Genomic DNA, 10,063 nt, shown 5'->3' on the forward strand with positions numbered 1-10,063 from the left:
ACTCACAGGTAATGCTTCATGATGTAATAGTAAAGCACGCAGAGTTGTTTTAGTGAGCAGAGTGCTACCTCAGCAAAGATAAGCATCTCTTTCTCTTAACTCCCTTGCTGAAGTACACAGGCAGCAGACAAACAGTAGAGTCAACCTAGTAGAAGTTCCTGCGGCCCCACTGAGATGTTAATCTCAACAGAGACACACATCTGGTACTGACGGCTGTCTGGTCAATTCTTCTCAGAAAGTCTCAGAGGGAGGATCAGGACCGGGTGAGTACAGGTGCGGTCTAGACCATTGCTTAAGGCCAACTTCTTTAAAAAAAAACAAAAAAAAAAACATTCATGATCACCATGCAACGTTAAAAAAAAGGGAAAAAAATAATGTCATGTGACAGGACTTCACCACATACAACACACTGTGCTTCTGGCTCAGCATCACTGCCTACCATTATGAACTGAATTTGAATATAATCAGGGTCACATTGGCAACATATCTTCATACCTAAACGACTAAATAGGTCAAAGGCCAGCGACTCCCAAAACAACATGACCAACATGTTAGCGACAGGTAAGACGGACCTTCAACGCACTGTCACAGTTTGGTTAGGTTTAGGCATTAAAACTACTTTGTTAAGTTAAGGAAAACATTGTGGCTTTGGTTAAAATAACTGGTAGTTACGAATGTACCTACATTACATATTTATCTTCAACGACATCACCACAACATAGATTTTCTTGCTCTTTATACCACTTTGCCTGACTAAACCAGTAATAACAATCACTAGACGTCTCCGGCTAACAAGAAATGTAAATATGGGTCCTAATAAGCCGCTTTCACAGTCAACCAGTATGGTGTTTTTTCTGATGAGGATGGCCTGCACATTTCCTCGCCATATACTTTTAATCTTTCACTGGCGCAGGTTTGTCTCCAAAGTCATTTTTCCATTTCAAAAACCGATCCATTTTGTGCCGTAAGCTAACCAACAATGCAGAACACTTTTGTCTCTACCTGATGATCTGTTGTAATTGTCGCGGTTTTACATCCATGAGAAATGCTGAATTGTACCAAAGTAATTAAATAACTACTAAACATTTTGAGTTTACATGCCAAGGAAATCTTAGCAAATTTCGTTTATGACATTAATGACTTGTGATTCACAGAATAAATAGTGGCACATATAGCAGCTTAGCTCCAGAGATGGTAACTTGGCAAATATTTTGGATTGCCAGGAAAGTTTGTAAAGACATTCATGGTCTTCAGAGGATGTATTTTATTAACTTTGGTAATCCAAAAACATGCACCAATAATAAGGTCTTGAATCTGAGTCTTTGTTACTTCTGCCAGGTTGTTTGTGCTTTTACCTTTGTCCGTTTGCTTGTTGGGTCGGTTGGTTTGTGATCAAGATTACACAAAAACAGATTTCCACAAAACTCGGACAGAGGACGGGACTCGACCAAGGATAGAACCCATCAACTTTTGGTGCAGATCTGTATAAATTGGCGTATTCACATCGCGCTGTAATCACGTTGTGCTGCAGGTTAAGTAAATGCTGATAACAAGAACAAGCAAATCTGTAGCAGGGACTCTGTATCTTCCTATGTGATTTCTCATTACAGGGTGCACTTATCTACAATTTGACTGCACATTGGCAGCCTGATAAGGTCCAAGTGATAGGATTGCTGTGCATGCAGATTGAATGAAACGGCTCAATATCAAATACTGTTCTTTTTTCCACTCTTTGTCTTGCGTAAGAGTACAATAGGATAAAACTGGAACATTTTAGTGGGATAAATAAAAGAGCAACTATCCATCTATAGAAACTATAAACTCACAACTGAGAGCCACACACTATAACTCCTTATGAACTGATTTTACCCAGCTTCCTCTGTCAAAAATGAGGGCACTTTGATGAACACTACATAACCCCTCCTCTGCATAAGAAGAGGAGGGGTTGGAGGGCAGGGATCAACTCAGCAGACTCTTGAGACTGTGTACACTCAGCAGCCAGTACTGGAGAGGGGTGAAGCACCAGAGGAGCTGACTGGAGCCTCTGGAGCACAGATCTGGAGCTTTTTCAATTCGACCCCAGAGCAGACAGCTGCTGTTGGAGATGACTTGATTGTCACTGCAGCCAACCATCCACTTTGGGAACTTTCCTCTGTCTTAACCTGAGAGCTTGAGAGTTACTAGGGACGTTTGATCTTGGACGCGTAAATATTGGAGGATTTGTAGCTCCCTCAGGAGTTAGGTAAGTAAGACCTTCAATAGCAGTGGCTGGAAAAGAAGAACTGAGTGACTAATGGACTGAAAACCTTTGGGGAAGAAATTTCAATCAGTTCTCTTAAATTTCATGACTGAATTAACAAACTGACCTTAAAGACCTTAATTTCCTTTGACAACAGCTTTATCAGACAAGATAAATATTTTTTAACTTTGTATTATCACGTCATTAATATTGTAACTACTAAAATTCTGAGTTTTAATTAATTTTCAGAAACTACATAGCACCCCTTTAATATCTTCATATAACTTCAACTGTTGGTCACCATTTAACACATTGATAAAACCTGATTTGGAGGGAGGGCTGTTCCCTGCATATCGCAATTTGCACTTTACTTGCACTTAACCAAGTAAAAGTTGTCTTTCTGATGTGATTATTTCATTGCCAACAACGGCTGATGTGATAGATATAAAAGATCCTTCCCTGCTCACCCCAACAAATCCCAGTCACCTTCCAGCCAAAATAAAGATGACTAATACTTTACCCCTTTTCTGACCCTCTATCTCGACCGTACAAGTTTATTACGTGCCCTTAATCGAAAATGTATTTATTCAAACATAAGAAGATATGTTTTTGCGGGTTGTGTCTACCAACGCTTAATCCAGAGTTTATTACTGAGTTTATATGGCTATGACGGTTGAGTGAGTCAAAGTAAGAAATGTGACCAGAGCCTACGAGACAGTGAGGTTGTTGTCCTATGGCATAATAATAACTCCTGTACTCAGATAACGGGCATGAATACAGTACTCTCTTTTGTTCCAGGCTCTCACAGAGGATCAATTGGATAAAAGCTATATTCACAACCAATCTGCAGGATGAAGACTCATCTCCTCTGCTTGGAGTTACTCCTCTTGGCTGGTCACATCCTTGTGGCCAGTGGGCAGCTGAGGACAAAGGACGAGATGTCCAGGGACTCTCTTACTGTTACCCAGAGACTCGGGCTCGTAGAGAGAGATGTACAGGGTCCGGTGAGGCCCAACAACAGCTTCCCCCGCCGCCGGCTACCTCCAATGTGCACTGGGCCCACTGAAATACGAGACACCTTCAAGTACATTAATACGGTGGTGTCGTGTCTGGTGTTTGTTGTGGGCATTATTGGTAATTCCACTCTGCTGAGAATCATCTATAAGAATAAGTGCATGCGGAACGGGCCCAACATCCTGATCGCCAGCCTGGCACTCGGAGACCTGCTGCACATCATCATCGGCATTCCCATTAATGTTTACAAGGTGAGTCTAGATGCAGAATATGGCTGACAAAAACATCTACACCATGTACTGTAGGCCTGGCAACAGGTTTTTTAGAGATGATTTTCGCTTTGAAAGTATTTTTGTTTCCAGGCCATTCAAAACTCCCTTAGCTTTTCACCGAATTCTACTTGAGCGCTTGTTATGCCCCCTCAGAGTTTATTGCAATAGCTTTTTAAGGTCATATGCAAATATTTTGCTGCATATTGGACATTAAACCCCTAACACACCCTTTCATATGCACACTCTTGAAAAGGGGCTTTTTTACATGTTATTACTTCACTGGATTCTGAGCCCCTCCATATCCCCTTGTGTCTCTGGCATGTTATTATCTGTTCAGCTCATTGTGTGTCTGTGTGAGAGCGAGAGAGAGGGAGAGAGAGAGAGAGAGAGAGAGAGAGAGAGAGAGAGAGAGAGAGTGAGAGTGTGTGTGTGTGTGTGTGTGTGTGTGTGTGTGTGTGTGTGTGTGAAAGACAGAGAAGGCCAAAGTATCTGTATATTTGGGTAAGGGGGCAAGCATGTTAAAACAACTGGACGCAGTTGCATACCAGAGCAGAGACAGGAGAGACAGGGTGGTATGGGGAGAAAAGAGGACCACATATGACTCCAATTGATGTACACTCACATTCCAGTCGCTCATCGAAAGCAGACATAAAAAAAAAAAAGCTCATATTGCACAGGTTTAGCAGAGTGTTCTCCAGGAGCTACCGTACCTCTCTGGATTATGGTGTCTTGAGGTCAAAGAGAGGCCTTCTTGTTTAAAAAAAAAAGAAAAAAGACCAAAAACAACTGCTCAGGTTCATGCATATCTGATTGACCCTGGATGCCAGAGGCTAGGGAAAACAACGCGGGGCCAAACAATTTGCTTCACTAACTTCCATGGTTTAACACAGTCAACAACTCTTTCTGTCTGTCTCTCTCTCCAGCTCCTGGCAGAGGACTGGCCTTTCGGGGTGACTCTGTGCAAGACGGTGCCGTTTGTCCAGAAAGCCTCAGTGGGCATCACAGTGCTGAGTCTGTGTGCTTTGAGTATTGACAGGTAAACACAGCCACAAGCAATGCACAGCCAAAAACTCACGCTTCCTCTCATGTTAGCTCTTATCTTCATTTCCCAATGCTACATAACCAGTCAGGGATTAAAGAAACAATGTCAATGACTTCTGACCTTGCAACTTGGTGCCTGGTAATCAATACACTGACATGTCTGACTGTCAGCTACAATGTGAGCTTGAGATACGGAGTCTTAACAAGAATTGTTTTTTTTTCATAGTCAGAATCTTCAGATGTTACGCCTGCATGGTGTTTTTTTAAAAAAAAAAAATCAACAATCGGTATTTCCCCAATTGCATGGGGGCAAGTAAAAAGCCACATCAGGCAAAAAAAATCTTGCAAATCACTGGTAAAAACAACTTCAGCCTTGAATTCATACTTTCAACAAAAGGCGCAGCATATCACCAGAATAACTGCTAACTCCTGCCAACAGTGTTCTGTTTTATACATTTATGGCTGTAGCTACTGTTAGCTTGTTAGCTCAGTCAGCCGTCCAGCTAGTCAGACTCCCAGGAGAGCGTTGGTTGTTTACAAGGCTAGCACAAGAGCTTTGGACTTCTGGGGGAAAGACGTTTTCAGGCCCGCGGCTAGCTGGTTAGCATGCTAACCTCCTTACACATTGTATCATTACTACAATATTTGGGAGCCGTTGAGGGAAGCAGCTAAGGAGTGAGCCATCTTGCTTTTTTCTCCACTCTGTGAAAGCTGCTCATGTGCAGTACCGATCTAGCACTTGTGAGAAAATGGCAGGAGGTAAACACATACATGAACTGAACATCACAATTATCTTTTATTTAGTTAACACTTTTGACATGCAAGAATGTCTGTTGCTCTGAGACACACTATGTCCTTGTTCTGATTCTTTAGCTTTACATTTAGAATGTTTTCAACCCAAACTCTTACATATCGCACCGTTAAGTAAAAGAATTATCAACAGGATGTGAAGGAATAACAGTTTTGACGTCTTTATATTGTGTTGCACCGCTGTTTAACATGCTAGCCAGCTAGCCCCAGTCCAGCAAGGTCCAAAGCTCCTCTGCAAGCCGGGTAAACACCAAGACTTCCCTGGGGCCCGAGCTTCCAGTCTGGACTGCTAGCTTTAAGGCTGTAAGCACTAATGGCAGCCACAGTTTGCAGCAGTTAGCTGTTAACCTGGTGATATGCTGTAATGTATTTCTTTTGGTTATGAAGTCAACAGTTGCCCAATTCTTATCCTCTACTGAGAATTACCTATGACAATTAAAATGATTCTTTGTCGTTATTTTTTATTACTGCTAAGAAATCAAACAACTTGTATGGAGGCCAGTAGAAATCTGACCCTCAGGTGAAAAAAACAAAAACATTAATATTGAACCCATGTATGTTTAAGTTTTGTCAGTTGGGATTACACTAGTATACTGAGATCCTGTTAAGGTTTTTGATAGTACACTTACACTTAAATAACACATTAAATAATTTAAAAATACCGTAAACTTTTGGAAAATAAACACATTCACTTTCTTGAGACTTACAAAAGAAGATTGGTACCACTCCTACTTTTGTGGTACATAAAAAGTGACAACCACTGGGCAAGTATTTACGGATCCCACTGCCCTTCTTGCTACGACCCGGCCTACTCTGCCGTTGATTGGTGAAAACCTGTTGCCTTCACCCAACTCTGTCTCAGGCTTACCCTGATATTTTTCCCTAACCAGTCTCACTCCTCATTCCTAAACCTAACCAACCCAACCAGTGAAGGTACTGAATCAAAGGCATAGTAGTATAGGCTTAGAAAAGCAGTGGGATCCATAATAACACCCATAAAAAGGTTGGCTTAGCTTAGTTTAGCTTACCACAATGACAGGAAGCAGGGTGAAAACAGCTAGCTTGGCAAAATCTTAAGTACAAAATCTGCCTAAAAGTACTTCTAAAGCTCATCAATTCATACATTATATCTTGTTTGGTTAATCAGTACAAAGTAAAAGAATAAAAACAGAACCTTGTAGTGGGGCTGGTTCGCTTAAGTTAAGCAGCAAGTGCAAACATTTGAGTGGTATTGATTTTCTTAGCTAACTCTCTGCCAAAACAGTGAATAACTGCATTTTTTTTATAAATGTCAAACTCTTATTCATTTATCGGTTAACTGACTCCACATGTTGGATCTTTCAGGTATCGTGCCGTGGCCTCGTGGAGCCGTATCAAAGGGATCGGAGTGCCAAAGTGGATGGCTATCGAGATAGCGCTGATCTGGATATTATCCATCATCTTGGCTGTGCCAGAGGCAATAGCTTTCGACATGATCACCATGGACTACAAGGGTGAACACTTGAGGATCTGTTTGCTGCACCCTATGCAGAAAACGAGCTTTATGAGGGTGAGTTGTGACACACAGACCTTCTTAGGTATATAACAGAGTGTGGAGAAAAACAGTGTGTGTGTTGACACAGCTGTGAACACTACAAACCGGCAAATGCACATAAAATACACACTGACACATACAGGCCCATGGAGATGCAGATGTTGGCAGGCGGGCTGACTTGCGCATGAATATATGTTCTTGCTTAACATAAAAGCATACTCTTACAGTCATACTGCGGAAGCTTTCTGGGTGGATCAGGGTTAGACAGAGTTTACAGATAATGGAGTGTTGTATAAAAGAAAAACAGGGTATATCACAGGAGTTATTAAGCTCTTGGCTAAGTAAGTATCGCAGCATGTGTGCACGTGTGCACTCACGTGTCTTCCATCAACGTTAAATTGACAACAATGAGCAGATTTAATTCCGCCGGGGTACTTTGATGAATTGATTTTCAAATGCAAGTCTACAAGTCTGAATTCGAGACACATACCTGAAGCCCCTCACTCCGGGCCTGGCCAGACTGGGGATACGCTTCATTAACTTTAAGTATGACATGTTTCACCTGTCACTTGAAGCTCTATCGTTCAGATGCATAATCCAGTGCGGTTCCCTCCTTCCTCTCTGTGTAGTTTTATAAATCAGCGAAGGACTGGTGGCTGTTTGGTGTATATTTCTGCCTGCCGTTGATCTGCACCGCTATTTTCTATACCCTGATGACCTGTGAGATGCTGAGGAAGAAGAATGGCGTCCAGATCGCCCTCAGTGACCACCTAAAACAGGTCCGATGATGGCTTTAATCTTCATGTGAATCATAAATTCACAAGCATGCTCTATTGAAGTTATAAATAAACTGACTGACTAAATGACGTTTTACCACTAAACTTAATCCAGCTGAATTTGAAATGATTTTGTTTTGACTTATGAAAACAAATCCTGCTTTGGAGTGATATAAATTTCACAATGGTCTTCTCTGGGCCAAAACTGTCAGGACAATCTGTTACTTCCATGCTGTGATTTATGCGTGTTTGTTTGTGCCTGTGTTCAGCGAAGGGAGGTGGCGAAGACAGTGTTCTGCCTGGTTCTGGTGTTCGCTCTGTGCTGGCTGCCTCTCCACCTCAGCCGTATCCTGAAGCTCACCATCTACGATGAGAAAGATCCCAACCGCTGCGAACTGCTCAGGTAAGGAGGAAAAAAATATGTCCCACAGTGCACAAAAGAAAACAGAGAGTAGACTACATAATGTAGTACAAAAATGAATCACCCTCCAGAAAGGGTATGGTAGAAGACTAATGTGTCTCTGTGACCCCTTTTAGTTTCTTTCTGGTGTTGGACTACATTGGCATCAACATGGCATCCGTCAACTCCTGCATCAACCCCATCGCCCTCTACATGGTCAGCAAGCGCTTCAAGAACTGCTTCAGGGTAAGGTGCAGCTTAGTCAGTAGTAACATATGGAAAAGGAGATATGAAAATGTAAAAGAAACATTTTGGAAAATGTGCGCCTTGATGAGAGTTAGATGAGTGGTTTGATACTGCTCTAGCAGCAGGTTAGCTTAACTTAGCATACACAACAAAGAAAGCTTAGCCTAGATTTTAATATTAAAATCCACATCTTGCTAATTAATATCTTAGCCCGGATTCAAAAAGATTTGGGACGCTGTGTAAAACAAAACGTTTGGTCTGGTTCGGGCATAGAAACTACTTGGTTAGGTTAAGAAAATATCATGGTTTGGGCTAAAGTATTTCAGTCGTGTCAGTTACATTACGTATTTAAATTGATAATACAAGAGTGAGTATTTTATGAACAACAGACCTTCTGAGGGTTGGAATAACAGGTTTTGGACGAATGAACTTTCGTTTAATGGGGTATTTTCAGAACATTGGGAGTTTGGAACAATGGCACCACATCACTGTTTCCTGGCTGGGCGCAGTATCTTCTCGTGCTAAGCTACTGTGTGCCAAGCTAACCAGCTGCTGGTTCTAGCTTCATTTTGAGTGCACAGGCAAGGCTCGCAAGAAAACGGTGTATATACCGATTTTCAAATATTTCAACTTACTTTTAAGGTCACAAAAAAAAAGACAGAAAGAAAAAGAGGGAACCTTGCCTCACAGTCTCTCTCATTACGTTTCTTCATCCCGTAGTCTTGTCTGTGCTGCTGGTGCCTACCGGCGGAGATGCTGATGGATGAGAAACAGTCTTGCATGAAGCTGAAGATCACTGAGCGAGCCTCCGACCAGAGCAACTCCCGCATGACCAACAAGTCCACTACAGCTTGAGGAGGGGCCCAACTGTGAGAAAGGTGGAGATATGAGGACAAAAAAAAAAAAAAATAAATAAAAAATGATTGAGGTATGGGTGACTGAATGAGGAAAAGTGCTCAGTCTTGCCACATCTACATCATGATATGAAGGCTCCGTCAACTTTTAACAGATGTGCTTTTGGAAACCAGCCCCGACTGAGGCGGAATTCCTTTTATCCTAGAACTCTGAACACATGCTATTATGGACGGCTAAACACTCTCCGTGTCCAAGAAGACATGAGCATCTGCGCACTTCGTAAGCTGTTTTCTTGGATAACAAGCGTGAGATGTGTGGAGCGGGCAAACTAATATCAAATATGGAAGAAGTGAGCAGGGGCGAGGTTCGGCAAGTGTTACGTAAAATTGGGTGCTGTGGGTTAATAAGCAAAGACAGCTCATCAGGCTCGCTGCCTGGATAGTGAATGTGTATTTTGACGGTGTGACTCTTGCAATATGTCCTGTATTGTACGGACTACATTAGAGTGTGACACAGTGTTTGGCAGTGCGAGCAGACACTGCTGAAGATAGTAATTCATTTTGTCACGTATTTACATAATGTGTATATATGTATTGAGCATTTTGCATACTTTATCACTTGTTACATTAGTGCCTTTAAATGTACTGTCTGCGTGTTATGTTCCCCAATAGATATTGAACTACTGACATATAATTTCAGCTGATGGCCATTGAGCTATTGTATTATACTGTTCAATTTCAGCCTGTTCTTGAGGCTTTACTTGCTCTACGTTATCTCAATCTAACTCCTTTCCCTTAGCTGGTTTGAAAAGCGGAATGGGGTTCTTTTTTTTTCAATAAATAAAATGAGAAATATAATAATAAAAAAGTCAGCTGT

General features: G+C 41.7%; 1 protein-coding gene across 3 annotated transcripts; it reads left to right on the forward strand.

The window, feature by feature from the left end:
* The first annotated feature begins 403 nt into the window (after nucleotides 1-403).
* ednrba (endothelin receptor Ba) lies at nucleotides 404-10,047 on the forward strand. 3 transcript variants are annotated; one of them, XM_030402117.1, is made up of 9 exons: nucleotides 404-561; nucleotides 1,874-2,242; nucleotides 3,038-3,504; nucleotides 4,449-4,561; nucleotides 6,721-6,925; nucleotides 7,540-7,689; nucleotides 7,956-8,089; nucleotides 8,224-8,332; nucleotides 9,053-10,047. In XM_030402117.1, the coding sequence occupies exons 3-9, from the start codon at nucleotides 3,091-3,093 to the stop codon at nucleotides 9,185-9,187; spliced, it is 1,260 nt and encodes a 419-aa protein (XP_030257977.1). In that variant the 5' UTR covers nucleotides 404-561; nucleotides 1,874-2,242; nucleotides 3,038-3,090; the 3' UTR covers nucleotides 9,188-10,047. The 3 variants fall into 3 exon arrangements, with proteins under 3 accessions (XP_030257977.1, XP_030257978.1, XP_030257979.1); XM_030402118.1 differs by having other exon boundaries at nucleotides 406-561; nucleotides 1,999-2,242; XM_030402119.1 differs by lacking the exon at nucleotides 1,874-2,242 and having other exon boundaries at nucleotides 406-561.
* The last annotated feature ends 16 nt before the right edge of the window (nucleotides 10,048-10,063 follow it).

The sequence above is a fragment of the Sparus aurata genome, chromosome 21 (genome assembly GCF_900880675.1).
Source record: "Sparus aurata chromosome 21, fSpaAur1.1, whole genome shotgun sequence".
Lineage (NCBI taxonomy): Eukaryota > Metazoa > Chordata > Actinopteri > Spariformes > Sparidae > Sparus > Sparus aurata.

Bases quoted from the DNA above. Each gene is read 5' to 3' on its own strand.
- ednrba (XM_030402117.1), top strand. From the start codon at position 3,091: ATGAAGACTCATCTCCTCTGCTTGGAGTTACTCCTCTTGGCTGGTCAC. The intron at 4,562-6,720 runs GTAAACACAGCC...TGGATCTTTCAG, and splicing joins TGTGCTTTGAGTATTGACAG to GTATCGTGCCGTGGCCTCGT. The intron at 6,926-7,539 runs GTGAGTTGTGAC...CTCTCTGTGTAG, and splicing joins AGAAAACGAGCTTTATGAGG to TTTTATAAATCAGCGAAGGA.